Raw genomic sequence first — 12,883 nt, 5'->3', positions numbered from 1 at the left:
AAGATTTTAGCACAGACATCTACAACTATCTCAGTCATGAGCTCCAAAAACATTTTTGTTTTTGTTTGCTTCTTCTTCTCAATTACATGGCAACAAAAATCTCCCCTGTGTCAAACAGTAAAAATGCTTCTAAACCACAGGTTGGAGCAGTCCACCCTCAGGTAAGAAGGAGGATCTGGAGTCCTCCGTGGCAGCTCTTGACTCACGTTTGTATGGATATCCCCAGAAATGGAATTCAATAATGGGATGGGGGTGATAGGGAAGGGGGGCCAGGAAGCATATGAACCATGGTGGAGAATATCGGCTTCCTCTGGCCCACTACTGCCCTCTGCTGAGCTGCTCTCCCATCATTAAAAGCAAAAGATCTCTTACCAGTTTTTCTCTATTCCCCTCCTGCTTGCTTAGGCTAGATAATGAACTAGTCTCGTGTTCACTGTCCCTCATATTGAAATAAGACCATTCATCTGCTATAAAGGCATTCAGCCACAGGCCCTATGAACACGAATGAAGCTCACAGTTCTCGCTGAGACCTGAGAGTGTGATCACCCTTGAAGGTAGCAAACCTGGGTACACAGCACTGTTGTGAATAATTGTCATCCTGGCAGGGCAGACAGGGACAGTAGGAAATGAGGGGGAAACAAACTAGAATTTGTAAAAACTAGAGCTGATGGCTTCAGACAGGGATCACAGGGGAAGAAAGTACTCCAAGTGGAAAGAAAACAAGAGCACAACATGGGGGGAGGGAGCTGGAAGTAGAGCTCAGTGATCAGTGCTTGCTCCCAACACAGGAGGCCCCAAACCATGAGAAAACAAAAACAAGAATATGCCCAGTGAACAAAGTCCACCTGGGCGGGAACTGCCGGTGCCAGTGTCAAGGTGCCCAGTGAATACTCAAAAGTCCACCTGGGTGGAAGCTGCCAGTGCCAAACACGGGGTGGCATGAAGTCTCCTGCCTCTCTGTGGAGTATCTGTGAAGATGAAAGAGCACTGGACCAAAAATCAGGATCCTGAATTCTGCTCCTGAGTGCTCCTGGACAGCTGTGTAAACATGAATAAATCACTATCTGTGAGCTGGCACTGAACTCATCGGAAAACTTGAGGCCTCCAGCTCCTCCTAGCCTGCATATCTAGAAATGAGTAAAGACTCTCCTCCTTCCCACATCCCCTTAGAGAGCAATGAGTGACTTCCACTATCCTCACTCCTCTGATGGGAACAATTGTCACTGCGTTCCAGGCGTGGTCACCTCACCTGAAATCGTCCCCATCGCTGAGGGCTTCCTCCTTCAGAGCCTTGGGCTTCTCAGATTTAGCAGTGGCTCTGGCCACTTTCTTTTTGGCTGAACAATTTGTGGCGTCTCCTGGATCACTGAAGCCTCTCTTCTTCCTCTTTCCTTGGGAAACTTTTGAAAGAAAGTCCTTTTTGGGGGGCTTCTGTTTCTCATCTTCAAAGTCATCTAGGTAACAACACAGAATGAGAGGTGAAGGGTGGTAAGGAAGGTAGAGGCAGAGTGACTTACGGGCGAGGGTCAGGAAAAGGCTCATAACCTCTGCCACCCGGCAGCACCCACTGCTCAGCCTTTCACCTGAAGGCTTCTCTACGGTCACAATACAAACCACAGATCAAATGCAGAACCTCGTGTACCACCAAGCTACACTACCAGTTCTTATCGTATTTCTCCTAAAACTGAAACCACCTACAGCTAAAACTCTACTCCAACCTTAAAAGAACTGTACGAGAAAATTCTCCAATCTACTCATGACACCTTGCTTGTCAACCACCTGCCAAGGCCTGCTGGAATCTACTGCTCTCGGGTGAGACCCTTCCAGTTCACAGACCTTTTCGCACCTTACTTTTGCTACTGTGCTTCTGCCATGTTCTAGACCAACTGCGCAAAGCACACTGCCTACCTATCCTGCGTGGCACATGTAGGCCAACCGCCTCAGCAGACTCAAGACTTACAACAGGACTGTGGGTGTTTCTAAACTACTTGGCATCACTACCAATGTTCAGATTCCAAAAGGTTTCCAATTTTTCGAAATATCTCCATCAACATTACAGGTTCAAATGTTCAGCAAATCCAAAGGATAAACAAAGCCTTCCCATAACTCCACTCCAACTGACTTTGGGAAGTGAGATTAGCTTTGATTAAGACTCCAAAGGGGGTTGAGCAGTGGTGGCACCCACCTTTAACCCCAGCAGCACCCGGGGGCAGAGGCAGGTGAATCTCTGAGTTTGAGGCCAGCCTGGTCTACAGAGCAAGTTCTAGAACAGCCAGGGCAACAGAGAAACCCTGTCTTTAAAAAAAGGGGGGTGGGGAGGGCAGGGGTTCCAAAAGGGAGTGTAGAACTAAGCTAAATTATCAAATTAGCCTATTCCTGTCATCCATGGTTTGTCTTGCGGACTCTCTGGGCATGTATTTATGTTCTCAGAAAATGTATTTTTGCATGTGGAGGAGGCAAAGACTCTTCTGTTAGATCTAAATGAAATAGTAATTTAATTAAACTAAAATTCACATTAAACATTTGTTTTTATGCTAGGTAAATCACTAAATGTTATTTGTTTGTTTTTTATTTCAAAGACAAGGCCTAGAACTTGTGATTCTCCTTTCTCAATTTCCATGTTTTAAACACTTCAATACAATGGCAAACAAAACAATGAAAAAATAGTTCCTGGACACTAACAAAACTTGTCATTTGAAAGGCACAGAAGTTGCTTCTGTGTTTAGAAAAGTGAAGAAGATATTTTTAAAAAAAGCATTATGTGACGCTTATTGTCTTAGGGTTTCTATTGCTGCAACAAAACACTGCGACCAAAGCAACTTGGGGAGGAAAGGATCCACCTGCCTCTCCCTCCCAAGTGCTGGGGTTAAAGGTGCACCACCATGCCTGGCTTAGCTAAATCATTTTTAAGACAAAGGAAATGACATTATAGATGTTCATCAAGAAGCGTTGTTTTGGCTGAGTGTGGAAAAGCACAGACAGGAAGTAGATGGACTGTTATGCAACAGCAATAATCTCTTGATGGCAGAAATAACATGGCTTTTCAGTATTTTTTTGCTGTATTTATTTTTTTTGCAGAACACAGGAAGGAAGCCTCTCAAAAGCATCCCAAGATTAGTTGCCAAAATTGAGAGCTGTCTAACATACCTAACCAGTCTCCTTGAGCTCAATGTCATTTCAACAGTTCAAGAAGTGCCACTGTGGCTTGCTCATCCAACTCCTGAGATTTTCGGATGTACGTGCACCTTCCTATAACCTCCCGAGACACTGAGGATGAATTAAGATTCCTTAACATGATCTCCAGGCTGAGGTCCCTGCCCTTCGGCCACCTCAATTCTCACCCCTCACCTCTTCATACTGTGTCTAGCCAAGACCCATAAAGCATTTTGTTTTCTTTGCATAGGAACATTTACCCATCCACACCCACCCCACCACCCAACTTACGAAGAGCTCAAAATTACACACAGTAACTGGCTACAGTACCTGAGCACTGAAACCACCTCTACCCCAAACCAGTGGTAGTTCGATTAGAGTAACCAGATTTTCTCATCACCATGTGAATTTGCCTCTGCCTCCCTCCCCCTACCTCTCTCTCTCTCTCTCTCTCTCTCTCTCTTTCTCTCCTCTGTTTTTCAAGACAGATTTTCTCTATGTAAGAAGCACTGGCTGTCCTAAACCAAGCTGGCCTCAAACTCAGTGACTCACCTGCCTCTGGCTCCCAAGTGCTGGGATTAAAGGCATATGTCACCACACCCAGCTTTTTTTTTCTCTTTTTAAATCTTGATATGTTGCCTTGATTTGCCTCCCCAAAGGATATCAGCATCCTACTAGCAGGAACCTTGCCTGCTTCATTTACTAATATATTCCCAGTACTTAAGAGGAGTGGCTGGAAATCAATGAATAAATAGAGAAACTAACAAATTCTCCAATGAAGACATTAATACAAGAAGAGTGATATGCTCTTTGTTCCCAACTATCAAAAGGAGCCAAGTCTCCTCTTCACTTTTGCATGCACAGGGTGCTCTTCAAATCTTCTCTGTAGAAGCTGCCTAACTGGTGGACACCACATAGCAGATAATGAATGAGTAAATGAATAAGATGAAGCTTACGTGCAAAGTAAGCCAACTCCTCTAAAGTTCAGGAAGTATTAATATTTCCTAGTGGGCAATGAATTTATAATCTGTATATAACCAGATTCCAGTGTAGTAGCAGCCACAGGGTGGGTGGGGGGTAAAGGTCACTGAACCATTCAAGTTTTCTACCTAGTTACTTTAGAGGTCCTAGCTATCCCTTCTCTAGCAGCATACCTTTTGCATATTTTTAAATGTTTTTGCAGGGCAAAAGAGATGCCTCAGGAGTTAAAAGCACTTGCTGCCCCTCCAAGAGAACCCAGGTTCAATTCCTAGGACCCACCTGTAACTCCAGGACCTTCTGTAACTCCGATGCTGGGGCTCCAACACCCTCATCTAGCCTCTACAGGCACAGCACACACGTTGTGCACTGACATGCATGCAGGCAAACACCCATGTTTATAAAATAAAAAACTAATAAATTGGGATGGTTTTTCAGGGATGAAACCAAGAGGAAGAACAAAATAGGATATGGAGGAAAATGAGACTTGTTTTTAGGAAGCTTACATTTTCCTCGGGAAATCAGAAAAATGAACACAGTAGAATGAGAGGCTGACAGGGCAGTAACTGTCGGTAGCAGATTCTGTGGTAGAGGGTACCCAGGAAAGACTACCTTAAGTTGATCACAGAGTGTCTTAGACCTGAAGCAGAGAAGAAACTAGCCTCAACAGGAGCCATGAAGAATATCCTAAGCCAAAGAAGCAACCAAAGGCCAAGCCTCCAGATAAATAAACAGCAGGTCTTAAGAACAGAAAGGTGTTCACTGGGAGCCAGGAATGATGGCATCTGTAATCCCTGTGATCAGGAGGATAAGACCAAAAGATCCAGGATCTAGACCAGAACAGAGTTCTGCTTTTTAAAAATAAACAGGAGGAAGTCAAAATAAGAGTATCTGGAAAGGAGACACCAGTAGAGTGGCAACAGCGTCCAAATCCTGTAGGAGACATGCTAAGTGAGGTAGATGCTATACTTAGCGTTTTAAGAAGACGACCTAGGCATACAAGGAGGTTTTGTTGTTGTTCTATACCATTTGGCTGCTGGATGGAGCTCTGACGCAGAGGGATGAGGGGAAGACAGAAAAGAGGCAACTTCACTCAAGTAGAAGATGGCATGGACACTCTAGCTATGAAATTAAGAGAATTAGGTAGTTTTCGGTGTTTCTGAAGCTGAACTGCCCAATTGGTAGTTAACAGGTATTTATTTTAACAGGTGGGTTGAGGGGGTGATTTACTGAGATGGAACAGCTGGAGAAAGGATATGTTTAAAGGGGGAAATTGAGTTTTTGCTTTGTTCAAGACCAAGGTAAGAAGCCCATGTCAGCCGGACGATGGTGGTGCATGCCTTTAAAGCCAGCACTCAGGAGGCAGGCGATCTGAGTTCGAGGGGCAGCCTGGTCTACAAAGCGAGTTGTTCCAGGACAGCCAGGGCTACACAGAGAAACCCCCGTCTCGAAAAACAAAACAAAACGAAAGGAAACAAAAGTGCAACCCAAACCCGGAGCTACACGGGACGGAGGTCTGGAACTTGAAAGATCTGAAACTGCAGGGTCTCCCTCTGTCCTAGTTTTGGCATCTCCCTGAGACACCAGGCAACCGAGAAGCTTTCTCCTGCTCGGCCCTCAACATTGGCTGAACCTGATTCTAGAAGTCACGGAGGAGTCCGGGCGGATGGTAGAGGCCCTCGGGGCGCCGCGCATCCGGCCGTGGAGACTTTGCAGCAGACGCAGATGCGCTCCACCGCCTGCCCCAGCCTCCGCCACCGTCGCCTTGCACGCCACAGATTCGACCTCTCACCCGCCTCGCTCTCCTCCTGCCGGGCTGCTTTATTGTCCTCGGCTTCTCGGCCGCGCCTCCGCCGCCTTCCGCCTGCGGTGCGCTTTCGAGCCATGTTGCCCAGTAGCGTCCCTCCCGATTACCAAATCTCCGCGTGCCCGCTCCGCCCCGCGGAGGACCATGCCTGGCCGCGCCCCCTGATCAGGGTAGGACCACGCCCCCAAAGAAGTCCCGCCCCCACGTGGACTACAGGGAGCGCGAACGGACAAAAGTAATATAGTCTGCTTCCAGCGCTTTTTTTTTTTTTTTTTTTTTTTTTTTTTTTTTTTTTTGCGTGCCTGTTCTCGCGAGAGGTGGAAAGGGCGCAGCGTTTGAAACATGGCGGACGACGTAGATCAGGTAAGTTAGTTCTGCGGCGTAGAAGCAGCGTTTTCGCTTCCTGGCCCGGCCTGCTTTTGCGCACTCACCAAGGAGTGCCTTGTCTCTTTTTTCCCCCGAGTAACCAACGTCTTCCGTAGCAGCGCCTGCTCCTAAAACTTCCGCAGGCCCTGAGTTTTCTCTACCCGCCTATCTGCCCATGTTGCTCGTCTTCACCCTTTCATCAGTAAAATGCAAAGGCCTGTCGATACCCGCCTCTAGGAGATAGCTGTCGGGATTCCGACAGAAAGCGTGATGTGGTAGTGGGCACCAGCTTACAAATACGTATAAGCACCTGGTACACAGGCAGTGGCTTCCTTGGCGTGTATTATGAGGGAGGTCAGATAAAAGGTGCGGTTTTACGAGCTAGAGAAACTGCTAAAGATGTAGTACACAGATAACAGGAGGGCCTACAGGCCTCTTCACCTACCCCTTCCTATTCCTTAGGTGTCTATGGAGTTCCCTGGCCACCGAAATGACTTGCACGCCCCCCACACACAGACTATTCCCTCCTGTGTCTCTCTTCAGAAAATGTGTTTTTTTAATATGTATTTATTTAATGTGTTTGTAACACAACTAGGATATAAATTAATTGGGCTGAAGAGGTGCCTTAGCGGTTAAGAGCACTTGTTGCTCTTATAGACGACCCTGGTTTGTATGAGCACCTACGTGTTGGTTTCACTGCTTAGCAGTGATCGAAGCATCAGGCTGCCTCTTGTATTCCATTGCTAAGACGGCTTCTTTCATCAGCAACAGACTACTAATACCGTAGAGGAGCCCCTGGATCTCATCAGGCTCAGTTTGGATGAGCGAATTTATGTGAAGATGAGAAATGACCGAGAACTTCGAGGCAGATTACATGTAAGTCTGTTAAATTGTCTCAAAAGCAGATGTTTCCCTGCCATTCCCCCTCTACCTCCTTACAAATTTAAGAAATGCAACATAAACATACCATTTGGAAGTATGCAGTTTCTTTGGGAATTGGAAAATCCTAGACAATATGATTTTATTCGTTTTTAAAATCTTTTTTTCCGTAACCAGAATGTTTATGGGGGTGGGGGAGCCCTGCTTACAGAGACGCATCCGAACCCCTGGAGCTAGAGTTACAGACAGTTGTGTCCTGCCTCCTATGGGTGCTGGGAGCCAGACTCCATCCTTTGCAAGACTAGCCAGTGCTCTCTCCAGCCCTATAGAACGTATTTGTTTCCTTCTTTTGTTTATTTATGAATAAACTTATTTATCCTCTTTGTCTTTGACAAGGTCTTGCCATGCAACCCAGCTAGCTTCATACTGAAAATCCTCCTGGGTATATTTCTTTAGAGCTGGATTATAGGCATGCACTACCATTCTTGGCCTTGTCCTTTATTCTTAAAGGTTATTGGGCAGGGTGTTTAGTTTTTTTACGTATAAAACTGTGCTTTGTATGGAAAAAAAGAAAGTAAATAGGCTAGAGGTAGCTTGCATAGCATGTGGTAGAAGCGAGATCCATAGAATCAAAGGTGAAGTCCCCTTTTCTCAATGGATGACCATTGTTCAGAGCTCCATAGATCTTTTCTGCATGTGTATATGCCATCTGTGTTTAAAGGGAGATCCTAGTGAGGTATGGTAGCATGTGCCCATTCTTCCAGTACTTAGATGACTGAGGCAGGGAGATCATGTTTGAGGCCAGTCTCAACTATAGAGTGAAACTGTGTCTTGAAAGGCACAAGCACGTTTATGATTTCTGTGATATTGACCCCTTGGAGTGACATCATTGTGTACTTAAGGTTTTGTTTCTTCTTAATTTGTTATTTTCCTTAGAACTCTTTGTTTACAACACGGGAATTGCACTGAGTCTTCTTAGTTCAGCCTTAGAAACAGCCCTGTGTTATCAGTGACAGAGCCACTGTAGGGACTGAGCAGGTGCACTTCAGTCGCACTCTTAGACACTATGGCAGAGAAGCTCCGGGGCTGGGAAGGAAATCTGGTCATTGATCTAGAAGCTAGCCATATGGAAAAAGCAGTGTCAGTTTGATGAGAAAAGTGAGATGGAGCTAAATCCATGGGTCTTTGGAACATGGAATGACAACCAGGCCAGACCAGTCAACTTTACCTTTCTGTTTGCTCCCTGCTCCCCAGCTGAACATTTTTCTCATTTGTGTAGCTGCCAAGCAGTTCCTTCCCAGTGTGGCTTTTAGGCTATTTTTATCTTGATATGAGAAGACAAAACCACTTAGCACTTTGTTAGAACATGTAAATGCGTTCTGAACAGGCCACAGGGAGTTTGCCATTTAGTAAAAGGAATGAACTTTGGAGGTTGCACTGAACACTGTGGTTGCAATCCTTCCTGACTGAGTCCACAGAGCCTAAAGCACATGGTTATAAATGGGCAAAGTGGAAGTGGGAGAGATGGTCAGTGGGTAGAGGGTGAAGACTGGAGTTTAGATCCCCAACACCTGTAGCCCCAGCCTCTGGAGGCAAAGATAGGATCCCTGAGCAAGCTGGCTAGCTCGTCAACAAGCTCTGTGTTCAAGTGAGAGACACTACCGTAATACATACAATGGGGAGCAGCTGAGGAAGACATTCAGTGTTGGCCTCTGGCATCCACATACCGATGTCCACAAAAATAGGCCAAGTTTTGTTCCACTTGTTTCACTTTTGGGAGGATCAAATGCTTAAGAACCACAGTGCCATCACATAGCAAGTAACAGGACTTTATGCTGTTTACTGTCCCTGAAAGAAGTCTGGCAGAGAATTGTCTGTTTTTGTTGTTGTTGTTGTTTTCATAATAAACTGTTATGAATAGTAGAACTGCCTTGGATAGCAAATAACATAGATAATGAAGAATTATTTTCAGTTTAATTTGAGTGAACTCAGTTTGTTTGTTTTGGTTTTGGTTTTTTTTTTTCTAGACAAGGTTTCTCTGTGTAGTGCTGACTGTCCTTGATCTTTCTTTGTATACCAGGCTGAACTCAAGAGATCCGCCTGCCTCCAGCTCCAAGTGCTGGGATTAAAGGCATGCGTCACCACGCCCAGCTGAGTGAACTCACTTTTGATCATAAATAGTATTGTCACTGGGAACGGCTTATGAAGACTGGATAGACTAGCACAGAGGAAGTGTCTGTTATTTCCTTGCAAAGTTTGGGGCATAAGTATTAAACATGTTGCTTTTAATCCACTTCCATTTTTCAAGCCCTGTTTCTCAAATCTCACCCTTCCACTTCAGGCTTATGATCAACATTTAAATATGATCCTGGGAGATGTAGAAGAAACTGTGACAACAATAGAGATTGATGAAGAGACATATGAAGAGATATATAAAGTAAGTGTCTCGCAAGTCTTCTCTTTGACAATTGTAGTTCTCAACATGTAACATATTTGTGGAAAGTACATTATGTTTTGGTACCTACTTAAGGATTATTGATAGAGTGTAGTAGTAATTAAAGGTACTACATTTAATTAAAAGGGTTTTGAAGTCACACAACCTGTTTATTACACTGAACTTAAAGACAGCTGTATCACCAAACCTACCTCAACATAAGTAACAGCTCACAAAGCTGGGAACCTGGGACACGCTGCACAGCCTGCAGGCATCGCACAGGTTAGAAAGCATCCTTTCCAGTCAGCTGAATCAGTCTGAGCCTTTTCCGTAAGAATACTGGGATTAAAAGCTTGTGCCATCACACCAAGCCCACAAAGACAATAATCTTTCTTTCTTTTTTAATTTATGTGTATGGGTGTCTGCATATATGTTTCTGTGCTATAAGTATGGCTGGTGTCCAAGGAGGCCAGAAGAGGGCATCAGATCCTTAAAACTGGAGTTATAAACAGTTATGAGCCACCCTGTAAATATTGGGAATTGAACTTGGGCTCTCTGGAAGAGCAGCCAGTGCTCTTCACTGCTGAGCCATCTCTTCATCATCCCTATAATAGTTTGATGTTATAATGTGTCATGTGTTTACTACAGACACAGACAAAACCAACTGTGATTTGTGGATAGTATCTATAGTCCATTTTTTGCAGCACTGTGGAGAATATGTATGGAGAAGCACTGTCTTATATGTTCTTATCTTTGAGATGGGAAGCCAAACAGCAGCCTCCCCTTGGCCCTTTGAATGGTTAGCCCTCTCTCAGTTGACATAACTAATAAGCACCAACATTCCCAAAACTGGAACGTGACCACAAACCACTGGAATTCTCAGAACTTTTTCCCACAGCATGCATAATTGACTCCTGGATGACTGGATTGATACCAACTGGCCAATAAGAAGACCGAAAGCAGTTTGGCCCTGTTTTTTTGGTTCTCGCTCCACCACAGTTAGAGTGTTGTTTTTGTTGATTACTAAAGTTCTGTTATTTGGCTCTAGCCCACTTTCCCACTGTCCATACTATTTACCTCCTTTCTTCATCAAACAGCTCACAGTATGGCTTACCACCTGGCATCTCTTGGTGATTCTGTGCTCTTTGAAACAGAACCATCTTGCCCATCATCCTGAAGCACCAGTCCTCACATAATTACAGATCTGCTGGAAACTGTGGAGAATAGCATCTCCATCAGATTACCACGATTAGCCGTACCCTGAATTTCAGCGGGATGCATGGTCTTTCCTGAGGACAAAGTGTTTTTAAACTGAAAAGCTTATTCATGGCAGCCTTCTGGGGGAGGGGGGTATGCTTATATAGTTAGGCTTAAAAGCATCCGGCATTGTTTGTTTTTGTCTGCCTAATAACTAGCCAGGTCTTGCCTGATCTCCATGTCATACTTCCCTGCTGACTGTATCTGTTACACCACAGCACTGGCTTTTTCCAGCCTTTGTCCCCAAAGACTGTAGGTTTAGGAGGTCTTTGGGCTGCTCCCAAATTCTGCCAAACATTATGCCAAGGCATGGCAATGACTCCCAATCTGCCATGTTTGCTGAGTGCCTCAAGCTTGACCACTAAGCTAAAGCCTTAAGAATTGTGTCCCATTTGTTCTCACAAGAGTACACAGAAGCAGGTGTGATGTGTGGGCATACCGGAGGCTGAGTGCCTGCCTACAGGTCAGCTAAGTGGCTTTCTTTCAGGTGTGAAGTTAGGGACATTAGACTTGTATCCTGTTCTTTGAGATCTCAATGTTTGGGGTCCACCCATTGGTAAAACAGTGACTACCCATTGACACTCAGAGGAAGTTACTCTTGAAGTCCATGGCTGAAATTCAAACTCAGTAGTAAAGCGTTTGCTTAAATGTGCAAAAGTTCAATCCCCAGCACCCCCTACCTAAAATCAATCCAAAACCAGATGTAGTGGCATACTCCCGCAATCCCAACACTGAGGGACAGGGCTGGAGAGACAGCTCAGAGACCAAGAGTACTTGCTTCTTCCCCTTTTTACTTAATTTTGACCCGATCTTACTCTATAACACAGGTTGTTTTGGAATCTGCCATGTAGCGACCTGCCTGCCTCAGCCTTCTCCATGCTGGCATTACAGTCATGAGCCACAAATGTCTGACTTGTCTTTATTTTACATGTATTTATCTAACGTTTATGTGTATGTGTGCATCTCTGTGAGTTCATGTGTATCTTGTACATACAAAGATGCCAGAGAGGGCACTTACAGACATAACACAGTGAAAATAAATCTTAAATTTATAATAATCCCTGCACTTGTGGCTGAGGTGTGGGGATTAGAAGTTTCAGACTAACGTGGGACTGACCACTGTACGGTGAGACCCCATCTCAAAAAAATAGCACAATAGCCCTCTACTTGTGTCCAGGTTTGGTTGCAAAGAATTCTGGGAAGTAACATTCTAGCAGTATACAGGAAGAGGAGAGTGGGTCTAGGTTTGTTGCAATGGTCTCTGCTTCAGTCATCCAGGAAACGGGAATGCTCAGACTGTTTAATCTGATTGTACTTTTCCCTTTGTTATTCTCTTGCAGTCAACAAAAAGGAACATCCCCATGCTCTTCGTCCGGGGAGATGGTGTTGTTCTAGTTGCCCCTCCATTGAGAGTTGGCTGACTTTGTGGAGACTTCGCCCATTGAGATGTAAAGGACACTCACAGAGAGAAGCTCACATGTGTTCTGATGGTCAGAAATGATCCAAGGACCCCTCCACCCTCAAAAGAAGTTCATTTGCAAGTAACTTACAACCTCTCCAGCTAAATGACATGTTCTTTTCTCCAGCCCTCTACTAGTGTAACCGCCTTGCTCTTTTCAGGAGTTGCTTTGCCCATTGTTCTTGTGGTTACTTTCAGGTTGTTTTTCTTTAAATTAAATTTGATGTTTTCTTTTTTACTTGTTTAATGTGTCTTGTGAATTCTTACGCTTTTACTCCAAGTATACAGTTTGTCTCTTGTCTCTAGGGCACCATGTTGAATGTGAGAAAGGAGGCTAGCCCGTCTGCCCCTGCGTTTATCTGAGATAGAGCAGTTCTGGGGCAAAGAGACCATCGTCAATAGCCTTACCTGTCTCAGGGTCCTCAAGAGCTCAGGTGAGCACCCAGTGAGAACTAGGCCAGAGGGGCAGCAAGTGACCTCAGCTGCTAACTACCAGGAGAATACAAAGCATGACTTCTGTGACTGAAGAAACTGTCTTCCACTCATGCCT

General features: G+C 44.9%; 2 protein-coding genes across 2 annotated transcripts in view; one reads left to right on the top strand and one right to left on the bottom strand.

The window, feature by feature from the left end:
* Xpc (XPC complex subunit, DNA damage recognition and repair factor) overlaps nucleotides 1-6,083 on the bottom strand; it is a 28,677-nt gene extending 22,594 nt beyond the window's left edge. The window contains exons 1-2 of the mRNA XM_055628487.1: nucleotides 5,924-6,083; nucleotides 1,250-1,454 (exon numbers count right to left, since the gene is read on the bottom strand). Coding sequence (XP_055484462.1) covers nucleotides 1,250-1,454; nucleotides 5,924-6,017 — 299 coding nt within the window. The 5' untranslated portion in view covers nucleotides 6,018-6,083. The remainder of the gene's footprint in view (nucleotides 1-1,249; nucleotides 1,455-5,923) is intronic.
* A 152-nt stretch (nucleotides 6,084-6,235) lies between these two features.
* Nucleotides 6,236-12,571, top strand: Lsm3 (LSM3 homolog, U6 small nuclear RNA and mRNA degradation associated). Its single transcript, XM_055628586.1, has 4 exons — nucleotides 6,236-6,301; nucleotides 7,070-7,180; nucleotides 9,525-9,620; nucleotides 12,215-12,571. Exons 1-4 carry the CDS (start codon nucleotides 6,281-6,283, stop codon nucleotides 12,293-12,295), a joined length of 309 nt encoding a protein of 102 aa, XP_055484561.1. The 5' UTR covers nucleotides 6,236-6,280; the 3' UTR covers nucleotides 12,296-12,571.
* Nucleotides 12,572-12,883: the final 312 nt, after the last annotated feature.

The sequence above is a fragment of the Psammomys obesus genome, unplaced genomic scaffold (assembly GCF_907164565.1).
Source record: "Psammomys obesus unplaced genomic scaffold, mPsaObe1.curated_primary_1811, whole genome shotgun sequence".
Lineage (NCBI taxonomy): Eukaryota > Metazoa > Chordata > Mammalia > Rodentia > Muridae > Psammomys > Psammomys obesus.
This window is presented reverse-complemented; position numbering and strand designations above follow the sequence as displayed.

What these genes read in the sequence shown, in the direction of transcription:
- Lsm3 (XM_055628586.1), top strand. Translation starts at nt 6,281, where the DNA reads ATGGCGGACGACGTAGATCAG. An exon ending in AACTTCGAGGCAGATTACAT is followed by an intron (nt 7,181 to 9,524) that starts GTAAGTCTGTTA and finishes CTTCCACTTCAG; the next exon opens with GCTTATGATCAACATTTAAA. An exon ending in CATATGAAGAGATATATAAA is followed by an intron (nt 9,621 to 12,214) that starts GTAAGTGTCTCG and finishes ATTCTCTTGCAG; the next exon opens with TCAACAAAAAGGAACATCCC.